Source organism: Alosa pseudoharengus, unplaced genomic scaffold, assembly GCF_046254945.1.
Source record: "Alosa pseudoharengus isolate Yale_2024_CS ecotype anadromous, Long Island Sound unplaced genomic scaffold, YU_APseudo_1.1 YU_APseudo_1.1_scf_24, whole genome shotgun sequence".
NCBI lineage: Eukaryota > Metazoa > Chordata > Actinopteri > Clupeiformes > Clupeidae > Alosa > Alosa pseudoharengus.
The window spans coordinates 17712858-17731054 of record NW_027468689.1 but is presented as its reverse complement, the minus strand read 5'-3'; the positions used below and the strand labels follow the sequence as shown (position 1 = coordinate 17731054).

The 18197-nt window shown below is 40.2% G+C and overlaps 1 protein-coding gene across 3 annotated transcripts; it reads left to right on the top strand.

Annotated features, from left to right (window-relative positions):
• Positions 1-9576: 9576 nt before the first annotated feature.
• LOC143142431 (P2Y purinoceptor 8-like) lies at positions 9577-17218 on the top strand. 3 transcript variants are annotated; one of them, XM_076303301.1, is made up of 3 exons: positions 9577-9767; positions 15265-15561; positions 15747-17218. In XM_076303301.1, the coding sequence occupies exons 2-3, from the start codon at positions 15325-15327 to the stop codon at positions 16536-16538; spliced, it is 1029 nt and encodes a 342-aa protein (XP_076159416.1). In that variant the 5' UTR covers positions 9577-9767; positions 15265-15324; the 3' UTR covers positions 16539-17218. The 3 variants fall into 3 exon arrangements, with proteins under 3 accessions (XP_076159416.1, XP_076159414.1, XP_076159415.1); XM_076303299.1 differs by lacking the exon at positions 9577-9767 and adding an exon at positions 14182-14305; XM_076303300.1 differs by lacking the exon at positions 9577-9767 and adding an exon at positions 14407-15117.
• Positions 17219-18197: the final 979 nt, after the last annotated feature.

Below are 18197 nucleotides of genomic sequence, written 5' to 3'. Positions count from 1 at the left end.
GTTACAGTAGGTTTCTAGTTCCAGACTACAGAGTCTTTTCTCTGAGGGGGAAACAGCAGGAATAACTGCAATGCCAGCAGGTCTTCTTTAGAGGGCCCCTGAGCATCAGCTCATCCTAATGAAAATATTACATTCATCCATGTTAATGGATCTTTACAGGTCCCATAGGACATTGCCCATCTCTCTCTCTTTCTTTGTGTGTGTGTGTGTGTGTGTGTGAATGCATGTGTGCATATGTTTGCACTTAAGTGTGTGTGTGTGTGTGTGTGTGTGTATGCGTGCGTGTGTGATCCTCATTGATCTGTTTCCTGTACTGATGAATTGCGGAGGGCCCTTGGAGGATATCGTCTCACCAGCTACTCCGATAATCGGCATGAGAAATCTCCTTTACTGGGCTCTGGGGGCTGCGTCCGTGGTTATTATGATGTCAACCAATACATCACTGAGCCAAGCATGTGACTCTGTTATAGTTCGCTGTGTGCATTCAGCATGATTTTACCCATCTTTTCACCAGAAAAGAATGAACTAGGATTTGTTCCGGAGTGCATTTAAGTCTTTTTAAAATAATTTTGGCTGATACATAATTATTGACATTATGGCTGATTTCATAATACATTTTTAGCCAGAATCATGTACAGTATAACAATTTGCAACAATCAATATGTATTACACAGTTTTATTTCTGCACAACTGATGAAGAGATTATTCATGTATTCAGTGGTCAGTCATCATTATCACAGTGGAGAAATATTGCAACACAGACAAATAGCTACATAATTGCTCGCAAAGGTAGTTTACAGTTAGTCTGTAATATCTGTTGAACTTTGTTATCTGTTACGTTGACAGTGTGGAAGTACCTAACGTACACACAATCACATTCTCTCTCTCTCTCTCTCTTTTTCACACACTCACAAAAACACAGAAATACACTCATACACAGCAGTAAATACATGCACACACACATACATACCCACACACTGACACTCTCTCACACACACACACACACACACACACACACACACACACACACACACACACACACACACGACAACACTGCACAGCTAATCAATCCATCACATTTGTGCCTTGCCGCCAGTCATGGAGGCAGTCATTGTAAAGTGTGGTCACATGGCTGAGATGCAAATGATTTCCTAACACCAGGACTGCAACATAGAGCGCACAATCTCTCTCTCTCTTTCTCTCTCTCTCCTCTTCACTTCTCTCTCTCTCCTCTTCACTTCTCTCTCTCTCCCTCTTTCTCTCTGGGCATCACAGAAACATGAAGCACTGAAGAAATGGAACAAACACACTCACTGAAGCAATGGTACTGACCTTCAAATATGCTTTGGTAGATATAACGTTTAAGAAATTGACATCTTTATTTATTTTGTTGGTGTTTTACTTTCAATTTTAAAACCCTTAATTAAAAGCAGCAGTTGTATTTCAAATCACAATGTCGGGGTGAATGGAAACCATTATTTTGGGGCTAATATAGTTGTATTGTAAAAAAAAAATAATTGTGAAAAATAATTAAAAATGTGAATAAAAGTTGAATTTGTTGGTACATTACACAGAACCAAATAGTGACATCTGCTGGTAGACAAAAGCTAGTGCAACTCTCACATAGGTCACTCTCTGCCTGTAAGAATAACACCTCAGAATGGGAGCCAACATCACATATTTGATACAAATATTTTTACTCTCTCTATTTTTTACTCTCATGTTTCCTTGAACAAAAGTATATTCATTTGAACAGCTGAACAGAACTGATGAATATATATAAATTTCCGGACCATACTGAAAATTAACAGTGTTTAAAAAGATACCCCCCGGTGGTGGATCATCAGGATGATAGGTTTGGTTATAACCAGGATCAAAATATTGATACAAATGATTAAAATATTATGAATCCTCCAAGTCTGATGTTTATTGTGATGAATATTTATGATTGGTTTATTTTTGATCATGTTCATATTCTTTGTCTCTTTACATTAGTTTTTATGACATCAGTCATTCTGATCAGTTTATAAGGGTTTGTGCATTCACATATACAGTACAGTAAATGTGACAAGTTGCCTTAATGTGTGTGCCTTCAGAAAAAATGCAGGCCTTGAGTCTGTATACTTGTCGGAAAGGTGTGATAAGTGTGTTGCATTTGTAATTTAAAGAAGCTCTCTTTCAGTTGAGGTCACTCGACATCAACAAAAGAAAATTTATTCTTCAGCGACCATCAAGACACTCAAACCATGAGGAAATGATTCCTCGATGTTGTTTTCGATCAATTATCATGAAATACCTCACACACATTGGTATAAACACGGCCTATGAAATGAAAACATAACATTATGCAATTTTCCTTTCCAATCACACTAACTATTACACTGTTTAATGTTGTTAATGATGTGTTAAAAGCTAATGTTGACATAAATGATAACCCTGAGTGCAACTTTAAAGTACACACGTAACCTCCACTTTCCTTTTTTAAACACTATTTTATGTCTATATGTATAACAATATATCTTCCTTTTTAAAACACCAACCATCTTTTCAATGTATTTTTGCACAGAACTGCTTGCATCAAGAGGAAAGAATACTCCCATTCTCTTCTCTAGCTAGGTTGTCCTTTCAGTGTGGCTCGAGTCGGGTATATGACGGAGGCTGCTGTTACTGTTACAGTAACATGAGGGACAAAATTAAAATGAACATCCAATATAGGCCTACAAGCAAAAATGTGAGGTCTAGTCAATGGTCACCAGACACATTCTTGTCTATCCTTGAGATGATCCTGTTTTTGTCAAAAGCAAAAGTAGACAAAACTTGTGGATTTAAAACTGTTTAAAAGTGGGATACAGCCAAACAAAGGTTAAGCATAAAACTAGATGGAAATGTGCATGTAATGTGTGTATATAATTTGTGTGTTGTGTGTGTTGTTTAGTGTCACATGTGGGCCTCAGAAGCCATGTGTCTTCATGCTAATGATGTGTAAAGAGGTCTGTATAAAGAGTCTGTATTAGACTGTACTTTGGACTAAAGACACTTTTTCCAGTCAGGGTTTTTGCCCAGGTTGTCAATTAATTCCTGTGTCCGATCTTCTCATCATTGGGGGCCAAGCAGCGAAGCTGCGAAGGCACCCATTGAGTTACTAGCTTTTCCTATTATTATTATTATACATCCGCCATTGGAGTCTATGGCAGCCCATAGAACGCCTGGCTAAAAAGTGCAGATTTTTTGGCAGAAAGTTTCGGGACACTCCACTGACCATTCACACTCATTTACGGACCTCTAAACCGAGCCATCTAGCGCCACCAACAGGTCAAAATCTGGCCGAAAATTGAACCGCTGGGTCTAAAGTTATGAAATTTGGCACACTGATTCAGCACTGTCCCATGATTACTCTCACCAATTTCCAGAACTCTATGCCCAACACTCTAGCGCCACCAATGGGTCGAACCTGGATTGCATTCACGCATGTGACCATTGAACGGTGCGTCTGATTTTCACATATCAGGCACCGTTGGAATCCCTGGACCATCCCGAGTTCATCGACTCCTATCCCGTCACTTTCCGCAATATTGGACCTCCGCCATATTGGATTTAGTCTAAACTCTACGAAAAGTTTCAGCGATTACAAATTTCATCCGATTTTCACGGAACTTGGCAGAGATGATCTTCTGCCCGAGCCGCACAAAGGATACTTGCCAGATTTTTCAATTTCATTTTTGTTTGCCTGTAACAGCCAATCAAATACGGCGACGAAGCCGCCAAACAGGAAGTGGACTAACATCTCCGTGACGCTTTGAGTTAACATAACAAAACTCGATACCATTAGTCAGGACACTGTCCCAATCACTCACAGCATTTTTTTATGCATATACATTGAACGCTCTAGCCACCACCAGTTCAATGCTGGACATGTGTTCATGCGCGTGATCCTTGACTCTTTTGCCTGATTTTCACAATTGAGGTAGTGTCTGAATCCTTGGACCATCCCGAGTTCATCGACCCCTATCCCGTCACTTTCCGCCATATTGGATCTCCGCCATATTGGATTTAATACAAACTCTATGAAAAGTTTCAGCGGTTACAAATTTCATCCGATTTTCAAGGAACTTGGCGGAGATGATCTTCTGACCGAGCCGCACAAACGATACTTGTCAATTTTTTTAATTTCAAGTTTATTTGCCCGTGACAGCCAATCACACATGGCTATGATGCCGCCTAACAGGAAGTGGGCTAACATCTCGGCTACGCTTTAATGTATGAAGTCCAAACTTGGTACAGGAACTTGGTATCTGATTATGAGGACGCACTAGGAAATTGGCATCATTTGGCCTTTATAGGGGGCGCTGCAATACAGGAAGTGAACTCGTATCTCAGCAACATTTTGATATATGAAGTCCAAACTTGGTATAGAGACTTGGTACCTGATTGTGGGGACGCACTGGGAAATTAGCATTATTTGGCCTCTACAGGGGGCGCTGTAATACAGGAAGTGAGCTTGTATCTCAGCAACACTTTGATGTATGAAGTCCAGACTTGGTACAGGGACTTGGTATCTGATTGTGATGACTCAATAGGAAATTGGCATCATTTGGCCTCTATAGGGGGCGCTGCAATACAGGAAGTGAGCTTGTATCTCAGCAACGCTTTGATGTATGAAGTCCAAACTTAATACAGAGAGAAAGTAGCTGATTGTGAGGACATGCAAGGAAAGTGTTCTCATTTGGCCTCTAGGGGTGCTGTAATAGACAAATTTAGCTCACATCTCAGCAACTCTTTGGTGTATGAAGTCCAGGGACATGGTAGCTGACTGTGAGAACGCACAAGGACATTGGTGTAATTTTCGCCTCTAGGGGCACTATAACAAAGTAAATGAGCTTATTTCTCAGCCATTCTTTATCCAATTGCAATCAAACACTTGCTGTGAGTGCTTGCTCATGCCATGGCAACGCCATTCCTGCTATAGCGCACTACTTGGCCCCCACATTGCTGCTTGCAGCTATATTTTTATTTAAGTTCTCAATTTTATCATTATTATTATTGTTAAAAATATACACGTGTGTAAGTGGTGGGAATCACACCTTATGTATAAAAATACATATACAAATAATTATTTTAGTCAAAATAAGTGTGTATTTCAGCAGAGAAGCTTCATAAGTAGGCTCAGTTGATACCCACTGTTTTACTTACAGGCAAGCAGCAGACTGTAGTGTCCAGTTACAGTATCAACCTTTTTTTTGATCCTGCACAACCAGGTGTGTCTTTCCTGGCATGCATCGGTGAGAAAAAAAGGGCTTAGGCATGTAGGATACTACAAGAGTGCCGTGCCAGTCAGGAGTCTGTGAACATGGCTCCAAAGAAAAAGGAAAGATCGGAACATTTTATATTTGTCTGGTTTCTGGTGTGTACTTTTGGAAGCTGTATGAATGCATATCCAAATGGATCGCCTTCCAGCGCATGTGCCTCTATGCTGCCCAAGCACAGTGTTGGACCTCAGAACACAGGCTCGCCTTACACCCTCCAGATCAATGGCTCAACTTACCGCTATGGGGAAATAGTTAAAGGTAATTTTGTGCTTGTGTCTTCTTATTGCATTTGTCTAAGGCAAGGCAAGTTTATTTATAGTGTATTTCATACATAGGGGTAATTTAATGTGTTTTACATAAACAAAAGTGAAGAATAATATTAAATAAAACCATAAAAGGTCAATAGTTTAAACAGATGTTTAAATAGTCTAAGCACAAATGGCACCATGAACAATAAGACTTTTAAAGCGCAAATTCCTTATCTATGTGTCGGTCATAGCATGCGTTCATGTATTGTTTTTGCTGTGAATGGCCAATGAGGTCAATACATCGTGTTTTATAGATATTGACACAATTCATAAAGGCTATGTTTTTTTTTGTGTGTGTGTCGTTGTGATTCGTGTCAGCAAAATTGTTAAATAAGGTGCTATAATTTCTGCATAGCTTCCAAAGCACCCAATTAATATTATTGTAATAAGGTGAAGATAAAGATCAAGTGGATCCCAGTTTTATTAAGTGCATCTTAGCGATCGAGAAAAGCTTTATATCACCATGTGATCTCAAATAATCACTAGACTGGCTCTTAAGAGAGCCCTTCAGTGATTATTTTATTTTTATATCTCTGAGCAGTGTATATTGGATCCTCAGAGAAATACAGGGGAATCCTGTTGCAAGCCCGCACTCCAAACATCTCTGCTGTAGTTGGGAGCTGGATAAACCTCCCATCACATGTGAAGACTTTGAATGTAAACACCCTATTCACATAACCATTCTGGATTTTTAAATATGTTTTGAATGTAACCACCCTGTTCACAGAATCATTGTGTTTTTAAATGTGTTGAATGTCAGCACCCTGTTCACAAAATCAAAATGTATTAATTTAAATTTCTTTATGATTACCCTGTATTGTACAATGACTGTATCACTACATAACTGTCTAACTGTTGGAATGCCTTCTTATGGGAAAGCTAGTGCGGCTCAGGTGCAACCAGTGCGGTGACTCATAATTCCAGAAGAGAGAAGGACGGCAGGGAGCTGATTTTCTCCTGGCTGCCGCCCAGCACAGGTGCTCCACAGGTGCTGCAGTTCTGGTAAGAGGACGAGGCTTACGCTGTAATGCAGAATTAAACAAAGCCAGTAGTCTGACGAGCCAGACCCACATTAAAAATGTAGGGTCTGGGCACTCACCGTTCGCAGTGCTCAGTCCGAGGGGCGGGATAATCGGTTGTCTTTCAAATTCCCTCTGCACGCAATAGGACAGTGCTATGAGTCCCATGCGTTTCCCACCAGCGGAGCTAGTTGGCTAGTTCAAACTTTTGCCAACTTTAATAAAAGCTTAACTTGTGTCACACTGTTCGCCAACGGCAACATTATTTTATTTGTTTTCAAGTAGCAGGGAATTCAAGCCAAACCGTTGCAACTCTGCCAGCAATCATTATGTTAAGCCCGCCTAACGACTCTATACACGATTTGATTGGACTGATAGAAGTTCAGAGCTAGAGAGTTAATTTTTCGAGCTCACAAGCCAACGGAGAGTTTGCTGCCGCTAGGGTTCATCTAGATTTCTAGGCTACAAAGCCAGAATACCAAGAGACTAAACTAAACCAAGGTCCATATCGAGGTTGGTTGCATTTGTGTGTCTGGGGAGAACACTGGTGCATTCTGCTTAGTGTGGACTTGTATAAAGTAGTTACACAGGGTGGCTACTCTAATTTAATGTTTTTTTTTAATCAGGGCAACAGTGGTCAAGGATGAAGCCACATTTTGGACAGAAATCAAGTCATCAGTGCTACTCTTAGGTATAGTATACTTCTATCAATACATACATTGCCTAAGAGTAAGGCTATGTTTTATTTAGAAACACAATGCACTTTAGAGGAGCATGGTCATAATCATCCGTCTTACAATTTCACAAGTTGGCTTAACTGTAATATTTACCCTACAGCATAGAACACACTACTACTACTACTACTACTAATAATAATAATAATAATAATGATCAAAAATTATTTTGTAAAAAGTGTAAAAATAAAAGTAAACTAAATTAGCTCAATGCTTTCAGATGTGTCTGGCCCTCATAATTCAGAATTTGCTGCAGGATCGGGGACGCACCTGTCGGGGGGGGTGTTTGTCATCGCTGCCTCAGCTTGTGTGTGGATCACCTGGTGTGTTTGATGTCGGATAACTGTTGACACAAAGTCTCCTCATAGGATTTCCAGCTAGGAATGCCTTTTAGTTATCTCTCATTCTTTTCCATTCATCTCCATACATATTGCCAGAATGTGTACTAGTGTTTAGAGGTGTAACGCTACAAAACATTTATTTATAATGTTTCTTAACTGAATGATGTATTATTGTTCTCCTTATGTAATTAAACATATCCATAACTGATACATGTTTTTTATTGAGAGTGTGTTTATGTATTAATTCTTTTCAACCATTATCTGCAAGTGATAAGAAGCAATTGTCTTACCTAACATAATCAGTCCTATCAGCCTCTTTATTCTTTTTTCCCCTCTCCATAAATATTCTTTCTGTCTTAGGGCTGAGCTACACCAGGCGCGTAACTGAAGCGTTCCGTTCGCGTTGCGTCTGCTGCAACAACTAGCTTCCATTATAATCAATGGAAGTGGCTACACCAGACGTGACAGTGGGGCGTACGTTCGAAAAAAATAGACCATTCATCTAAAATGGATTTTACGCGTCGCGAACGGAACGCTTCAGTTACGCGCCTGGTGTAGCTCATACCTTAGTGTTGAATAACTTGCATAACTCAGATTGGCTTCCAGGTGCAGTGAGACACCAGCTTACTCTGAACTGGACCCAGGCCTGGCATGGATTTATAATCTGTCCCTCATCTGGATTAAATTTGTGCCTTGTTTGTAGTTTAGCGCCAAATCGTCCCCTTAGAATTATAAGGTTCTATCTGACATTTTTGTCAAAATTTAGTTATTTACATATTCTTATTCTGTGACACCTTAAGAAGATGAGGTGAGGTGTTTCTTGTAGTTGTATACATTTTTGGACATTATATCTGAAGAGGTTTGTGCCACTTATCAGTATAAGTCTATGGAATTCTAAGACTTTGAAGCTCAATATCTCAGAACTACTCAGAACGTAGATAGAACCCTATAATTCTAAGGGGACGAAATGTGTAATAGACTTGACATGTTGACACAACTGAACTCAGTCAAAGCAAACAGACTTTGACTGGGTTATGTTTCGGGGCCCTAATGTTTTTCACAGTGTGGGTAAGATGGCTTTGTTTTGCTGGAGTTTCGAAGGTTGGGCAGACATATATTAGGAATACCTGCCTGGCTTGATAATATTATTACTTGTTATATATTGCGTCTTATGACTACTGATTAGGAAGTGATGATGCTTTTGTTCCTGGCGTTGGCATTGTGTGGATGGAGCATAGCCAGGTGCGGGGGTCAGTGTGTGAGGGAGATTCTCTGTGATTTACTGTGTCACTCCTGATGCTGGTCGCTGCTATTCATTTCTGATGAGTCATGGTGAGGGCCAGACCCTGCTTCCTGTTGAAGAGTAACCCTTTACAACTGCAGGATGGGACTAATTCATGTCTAGGGTTAACATTGTTGCTCTGTTGTGGGCATCACTAGCATGTGTCCAGAAAATCATCACTGTGTGTGTGTGTGTGTTTGTTTGTTTGTGTTGTGGTCAGTGAAATATTCATCCAATTTTAACATTTATTTTCTACAGCAGATAACTGTTAATATGTAATGATTCAAAACAATATTGCGTGCTAGTAAGTGATGCACTGTTAGCTCCCTTGCTAGCACACCCGTCTCCTGGTCCGATGGTGCTACAAGTTACAGGCTCGAGTCCGGGCAGGTTGGTCAAACACAATGCTTATGTCTGGTTGCTCACTTTAGTCTCTCTGAACATAGTCCCAGCAACAACCACAAGTATTTAATTACAGTCATAAGTTTATTGCCCAGGATATTACAGTCGTTGGACTGTAAGGTTTCCATATACTCTGTATACACTACATTATGTTTGATTATCCTTTAGGATATCTTGGTGGTTCATTTCATTCACAGTAGACCAGGGTGTTTCAAAGCAACACAAATGTTTGTCACTATGAGAATCATCAAAAACTGAAAAGCTTGCTCAAAAATGTTTCACAAGGGATGTAGGAAGGAAATCACAACTGACTCAGCCAACGGTCAAGTCAAGTCTTGATCAGAAGAGTGAAGAGACAGCTTAACAGTGGCAGTGGTAAGTTTATGTGTGACTTATCACTGACATTATTTTGATTTCAACATTGACATGCTATAATGTAACTGTGTGTGTGTGTGTGTGTGTGTGTGTGTGTGTGTGTGTGTGTGTGTGTGATTGTGTGTGTGCGCACGTGTGTTCATGTGTGTGTGTGTGTGTGTGTGTGTGATTGTTTGTGTGTGTATACACTCAGGCCAGCATGAGCTGGAGAAACATTAACAAAATCTGCGGTGCCACCTGTTGAAAGGCAGGTTATAGGTTACATTTCCACAAATACTTAAAGTTCATAGTAAGGTAATGATTGAGGAAGCCACCATTTTTTGTTCTGTTTTCACATTTTCATATCCCCTTGATTAATCACAATCACAGGTGTCCTTTATACCACAGTCTAGAACTTTTCATTAGAACCTTTCCATTTAGATAGCATGTTTCATTCACTGTCATCTACTAAAGTACATTTGTTTGAGCAAAGTCTGATTTGTCAAAGAGCAACTGGGTTTTAGATATGAACCACAAGCGAATGTTGATCAAAGGTTCTTCATAATGTTATAAAAAGGAAGTTTGCCATTGCCATGTGCTTGTGCGGTTTCAGTTTGATGCTTTGATAAAAGTTAGGGTACACTTTACTTGAAGGTATCTACACAAGAGTGACATGACTGTCATGAATGTGTCATAAACATGACAGGGCCGGGACTGGTAAGGTGCTCAAGGGAGTGAGTGTCATGGTGAACGTGCAAAAAGTAATCCAACCATAGTCCTTTAGTTATGTGTGCATGGCAAGGTGCTCAAGAAAGTGAGTGTCATGGTGAAGGTGCCAAAAGTAGTCCAACATTAGTCCAACAGTGCAACAGTGCAAGAATAAGGTCTAGAGACCAGCAAAAATAATATGGACAAATAGGAGAGTAAAGTATAATGTAGACAAGGTAATATAAAAATAGCCATTCATTCATTCAGTATTGTAGCAGAAGCCTGAGTTATTGTGCATGAACTAACAGCATCACATGGCATGAGACAGCTTTCAGCTGACCCACCGCTGTGCTTGGGATCTTTCTCACGGTATTGAATTTGCATAGATGTTGCATAGTTAGTAAACATGTAGACTTCAGACTTTATACTTTGACCAGCATTTTAATGAAAGTCTTGCAGTTCAAGTAATGTGATTTGACCTACAGTATGTGATGACAGTGTTAGATAGCACAGTAATACTACCATGATGAAAAACACTAATTTAATCTACAGAGGTGATATTTGAACCATTGTCAGCAATACCACATGTCATATAAATTAATACACACATGTATAATTTGCAGTCTAAGAGATGATGAGACTGGCTTCTCACCTATAACACAATTATATTACAATATCTTTCTTTTACCTCCCATGCTTCTATTTACAGGGTTGAAAATTGGAATTTTAGAGATACCAACCTGTGTTACTGTACCAGCAACCTCTGTGTGTGTCATCAAGGGAATGCAAATGCTTGTTATGCTTGACTACAGATTTGGGGTAAATGAAAGCAGAACAAGATAAGAAGTTGGTTGATGTGCTAACATGGATAAAAAAACAAATAAAATGCAATACAACATTATGAGTGGGTGGATGAAACTGAGTGGGTAGATGAGACTTTCTTTGTAAAACATCAGACTGATGAAACTGTGAATTGGAAAGGAAGTGAGTATGTCAACATTGACAGGAAGAGGTGTATATGCCACAAGATGATCTGGAACATGATTATGTAATGTAATTTACTGTGAGCTGTAAAAAGGGCATGATATCACTTAATTCTTGCGTGCTGCTTAGCTTAAAAATCAGGCCTACAATAACACGCCATAGGAGGAGTTCCATAGATATACTGACACGGGAGAGGTTTAATGAGGCGATGTATCATTTTGTTGAAATAGTACCCCCCGAAGCTCACGGTATAATTCGAACACTGGTTTACTGTGAGCTGTGAAAAGGACATGATATCACTTAATTCTTTGCTACCTCCTCCAGCAGCCTAGAATGTGCGATCGCAGCCCCTCACTTTCACTCCCCACAGCCCCGGTAATAATATGGTAACAACTATGAAGACCTGACATGCAGGTGTGAGATAAGATGAGCGGCCGCAACATAGCCCCGGATTTCTAGCCTAGCCCCACCCACCTGTATCTCCGCTCATTTTAATCTCACCTGTAGTGTCCCTCAACAACTTCTTAACTTCTTATGAGAGTGACATTTGTCATGACAGCGACCCTCTGTGTCAATGGAACATTTATGTCCGCCCATTTAGGATGTGCGTCAAATGTTCTCTCACCTCTCGCTCACTTTCATATGCTGCGCGTACATAACCACAACTAAATGAAACCAAAATGACAAAACAAAAGGCGTCGTAACACAGAGTGCATTCAGAGACAGTGCATTGTGAACTGCTTAGTGCTTTCCTGTCACTTTATTCACAAAGATTTACATAGGTCCAAGTGCACTTTAATGACACTTAATGACTGAAGCGTTATGTTATACGTTTATGACTTGTTTATAATGTATATGACACATTCATAACAGTGTCATGCCACTCTTATGTAGATACCTTAAATAAAGTGTAACGGAAGGTATGAGCTGATTCAAACAAAGGGACACATGTAACTGTTGGATATGCCATCATTATCGTTAGCATCATTATCTACGTCAGATCACAAATGACATTTTTATCAAAAGTGACTTTTGTGAACCTGTGAATCAATATGTAACGTGTGACTAGCATCTAGCTGTCTTTCCCAATGGAATCAATAGCCACGTTTGCATGGACATTTTTATTTAAATCCAATTAAAATGAATCTGATTAAAGATTTTAACCGACTTGTTTACATGGACGCTAAATAATCGAATTGGCAATTATTGACCAAGATAATATCACAGTGCTTCATCTGAGAAGATGCAGTTATGTAGCCTAACTAAAACGAAGGTGTAGTAGATGTTAGGGGATTTTGAGTTTAGAGTTCAACTGTTTTTTAAACCTCCATATCTCAGAAAATAATGTAGATACAAGCTTAAACCTTTGCACAGTAGTTGTTGGGTAATATTTAGCATTATTGACATAAAGTATGAAGCAAAGCCAAGATGGTCAGGCGAGGCTGGAGGCATTTGTTGATTTGGCACGAATGACCCTGGTAACAGTTAATGGAGTGGGGCGTGGGTAAGTGAGCAGCAGCTCATTAATATGTAATGAGCAGCAGAAACAGCACACTTTGAAAGGGACTGAAAAAGAGTATAATAGAGGTAGGTGGGAATCTTTTCCTACAAGCTATTTCCAGTAAACAACTTCAGAAACATGTTTTCTGGAACTCATAGACCTATTTTAACTTGTTGAAAAATAGTCATAATATGGGCACTTTAAAGGTATCTACATAAGAGTGGCATGTCACTGTTATGAATGTGTCATATACATTATAAACAAGTCATAAACGTATAACATAACGCTTCAGTCATTCGGTGTTTGTCATGACAAGTTAGGGTTAGGGTTAGGTCTATAGGGTTAGAGGTTAGGGTTAGAGGTTAGGGTTAGGATTCATGTGTCATGACATAACTCTTATGTAGATACCTTCAAGTAAAGTAATACCATACCTTCCAAGGCAACACTGATACTCTACTGTATGAGTTCTCCAGACACATGTTTGAATTCCCTTTGAAAGGCAGTTGCTCTAGTATCTTTGACTTGTACAATAACTTCCTTGTGGTTCCTCAACAATTAGAATATGTATCAGGTGAATATTTGCTTTTGTGTAGTTCCAGAGCCTGGTTGCCTCAGCAACAAAATCCTCTTTTAGCCAACAGCCTGCTTGTGTTCCAGGGTGAGAGAGAGGAAATAACAAGGGGTGCCAAACCCACATGAGTGCAAAGTGCAAAAGTGTTTTAAGTGCAAAAAGAAGGGCACACACTGCTGTTTTGTGTATTGCCACATAGTATTCTTGCTTATCCAACAATGAGATGGTTATGGTTATAGATACGCTTTTGTCCAAAGCAACATACAAATACAAAACAATATAATACTTAAATTTAACAGGGAACAAATTAAAATGTTGGTCAGACTATAATAAGGAGAATATAGATTTTAACAACAATGTCAATTCAATCAATAGCCTAATTAAATGAGATCTTGCTGACAAGGTTCCCACAATGCTATTCACATGCAAGAGGGTTTTATGCATCCTAAGGTGTTTTGTATGGCACATGTGGTCACTAAAATTAATTCTTGTATCACAATCCCTGTACTTGTGTTGATGTAATATTAAGGTTCTGTCCCTTTTGTCACTATAATACAGCAATATGTAAGTGATGACTTATTTTCCACATCACTATAGAAACTGGCAAGGGGGTGTGGTTGCATTATGCAGCGTCCCTGCCATTCTATGCTGGGGTAGCATTGTGAAGTTGGATTGAAACGTGGTAGATTTGCTTCCTGTCTTTGAAGAATGCCTTTGAAAAAGAGGTGTTAATGTGATAGGTTAGTTAATTTTTTTTCAAGTGGAAAGTATTTTTTACTTTGTGATCATGAAATGGTAAGGACTCATTTTTCATCATTCTTTTTTTTTTTTTTTTAATGTGTATGGTTGACAGAATTTTGTGTTTTAACAGCTAAGCAATCTAAGCAATACAGTTCCTCTCGAATCACCACAAACTATACTGTGCATTGCGTCTATGTTGATTTACTATACATGTTATTGTACACATTGTTATGGTTCAGTATCTGAATCACAAAATCTGAGGTACAAATATTTTATTTCATATGGGTTGGGGGTAGATATTGTTTTTGTTGTAGTTGGTTGTCTTTTATTGTATCATAAAAATAAATTCAGTGATTTTGTCACTATCTAAAAAATATATTAGATTTGTTTAAGAAGCAGTTCCCTCTCTGTTGCCATGTTCTAACTTTCATAACTCAGCATGCTTATTTCAAATTCTGTCGTTGCATTTCCGCAAATGACTTGTGTGTTGTGAAATGACACGTGAATTTCCCTTGTGAGTACAATGCTAATGCTGGTGAACACTGACATATGGCTGGCATTTTGATTGGTGCATTGGCTGAGGGGAGAGTCTGATACATTTCCTCAAAATACCCACAATGTGCTTTGAGCCATGGAGCACAGAGTTGTGTCAGATCTCAACGTGCGCATTCGAAAGTGCTTGGAAACCCCCTTCAACCCCCAACTGAAATCTGTTTTTGAGACTATCGTTAGGAATGGTGGGAAATCCACAAGAGGAACTCCACAAGAGATAACAGCAAATTTGTCTTGTATTATACTGACAAGCAGCACAACTAGGGCAAAGAGGCAAACATGCTCACACAAGATTTCTTACAACTTCAACCAGGGTGAGAGGTGGTTGTTATGCTGATCAAGTGTTCAGTCACAGAAGTTCAAGTTGAAGGTGTCAACATTAGTAGGGAGCAAAATAACTTCTGGATGATCTGTTCAAACAGTATCTGATTATTTTGTGTTCTGTCATTTTTCTCAATCAGAATTGATCTGCAGTTTCTACCACCATTACTCAAAATTTGGTCCCAGTACAACTGATCAGGATGAACCTCTCGGTGGCCCATAATGTGGACAACAACACTCTGCAGGATCTGGGCAGTCCGCTCACCACTATGGTTCTCCCAGTAATCTACCTGCTCGTGATCCTGGTCAGCACCCCATGTAATTTAGTCTGCTTCATCCTCCTCTGCTTTTACACCAAGCGGAAAACCTCCACCATCATCTTTGCCATCAATCTCTCGATGGCCGACCTCCTGTACAGCATATCTCTGCCACTCCAGGTACTGAAGCCTTGCCTTGCCACACACTTCTTGGATCGAAATACACAAAAATATCATGAAACATTGTGTGTCTACTTTTCTTTTGTAATGATATCAATGTCTAAGGGCACCCAGTTTTAAGGGTCCCTTTCATTAGCCATTAGGATAAAATTTTTGAAAAAATCTTTTAAAAAATTATTTTCCAGGTGTTCTACCATTTCTCGGGCAATGACTGGAACTTTGGTGCAGAGGCGTGCGGCTTCACCACAGTGACGTTCCACTGCAGCATGCAATGCTCTGTCCTTATCACCTGCGCTATCGCTGTGGAGCGCTACCTGGGCGTGGTACATCCTATGAAGAGCAAGCACTGGTGCACGCCGTTGCGCGCCGGCCTGGTGTGCCTGCTGATCTGGGGCCTTGTGCTGGTCGTGCAGACGCCCATGATGCGCCACGACCTGACACTCCGTGTGGAGCAGCTCAACCTGACCACCTGCTTCGATGTGATCCCACGCGGAACCTTCGGCACCAAACCACTCACGTACACATATTTCGGCGCGGTCTTCCTTCTCTTCTATGCTTTTCCGCTGGTCATCCTCGTGGCATGCTACGTGGCTGTGACGCGAGGGCTTCACAACTCACCGCAAACGGACGTCGAGGACTACTCGCGTCGTTACGCGTGGGTCATGTGCTCCATAGCTGCAGTGAGCTTTGTCCTGTTTTACCTGCCCAACATACTTCTCCAGATCCTGCACTTGTTATTCCGTTCCCAAGAGCACAGCCTCTATCCCTACTACAAGCTCACTCATGGCATCAACAGCCTCAACTGCTGCGTGGACCCCTTTGTTTACTACCTCGCTTCGCGCGAGTTCCGCAACACCTTCCGGAAGGCTCTGCGTCCATGCCAGTGCTGTGGCCAGTGCGACTCGGACGAACTGTCCACTCCCTCAGATGTCTTCAGCTACACCAAGGCCTCACTGTACAACAGCAACAAGCAGTGATTCCTTACTCTCAACACACCCAGGGCCAGAACACTCAAATAAATAACAAAGAAATAACAACAGCAAAAAAATGTCTCTGTTTAACTGGGGAGCTGGGAAAAGAACCCTGTACTCAAATAGAATAGATCTGGACTTACCTGATGATGAGCGCTGTTTGAAAAAAAGGAATGGGAAAGAACTCGGATAGGTCAGGAATTACCTGTTGATGAGCAGACACCTGATACAATTAAGTTGCGATAACATTGTTGTTTTAACTGTTTTTTTAATGTTTTTTTGCCAAAGCAGTGTAAAATTGTCAGTCTGGGGGATTTTGTGTGTGGTGTGTGTGTGTGTGTGTGTGTGTGTGTGTGTGTGTGTGTGTGTGCATGTGTGTGTGTGTATGTGATAGGAAAGGGCGTTAAGCAGCAGGGTGGTTAGAGGTGTCAAATTGTGCATGAGCAGTCCAGAGAGGTCAGTTCTTACATTATGAAGGTTTGTTTTGTATTCATGTTGCTAAACTACTGCTCTAATCTCTCTTTACACTCTTAAAACAAATGTGTTAAAAACAACACAACTTGCATCCAGATAGGGAACACATTCGTTTTAAGAGTGTATATTTGAGTATAATTACCACTGCTTAAAAGTATAGTTTGGCATTTGGAACTATTTGTCACGCTGAATAAAGTGTCCATGTAAAGCAACCTGTTTTGATGATTATTTCATGATTATGCTTAAGTGATTGTGAACTATTTTACAAGTCATGTCATTGTGAGCGATAGTTCAGCATTCAAGCTTATTACTGTTTTACACTTACCTCAACTGTGTGTGTTTTTTTTTTTTTTAAACTAAGAACTGCTTGAAGTGAAGTGTTACCCTGTAGTCAAATGAGGCGGGTGTCTGTGTTTTTAAACACATATCTCCAGATGTCTGAATGGATCACTGTGCAAAACAGACGCAAAAACTTGACCCCCCCCCCCCCACACACACACACACACCACACACACACACACGCCTTGTGTGTGTGTGTGTGTGTGTGTGTGTGTGTGTGTGTGTGTGTGTGTGTGTGTGCATGTGTGTATCAAAGGGGAGCAGAGCTGAGGGGGAGAGGTCTGCAAGTGTTCGTAAAACCCACAGCCACATCAAGCATGTGGCTAATGTTCTTATATTACTTATATTATGTTTACATTTTTCTCTTATATTGTCCATATTTAATGCTGGTCTCTAGACTTCCCTGCACTGTTGCACTGTTGGACTTATTTGCACTACCACCATGACACAAACTTCATAGAGCAGCTTAACACTGCATAATGAATCAAGGTTAGTACCTGCCATGCCACTACAAGCGACTCGTGCTTATATATCCCTTATTCATGTGAATCTTTGATTTAATATCTTTTACTGTCCACATGATATGAGTCATGTGGATTTGTTATGTTATCATTCTGTGTAGGTTGTATTGTATTTTGTGTGTGGCGAAGGAGAATTCCGGTGTGATATTGACCTAAAGTGTTGAAACATGATACCGAGTGTGAACGTATGTCTCATAGCCCATCTCGGCTTGTCCCCTGCACTCCAAAATCTGGCGCTAGTTAGCCGATACTACCAACAGCTTTTTCAATGGTGGTGCTTCGGCATCGGGCTAGCCATGCAAATAAATCACTGTTTTACACCATTTACGAG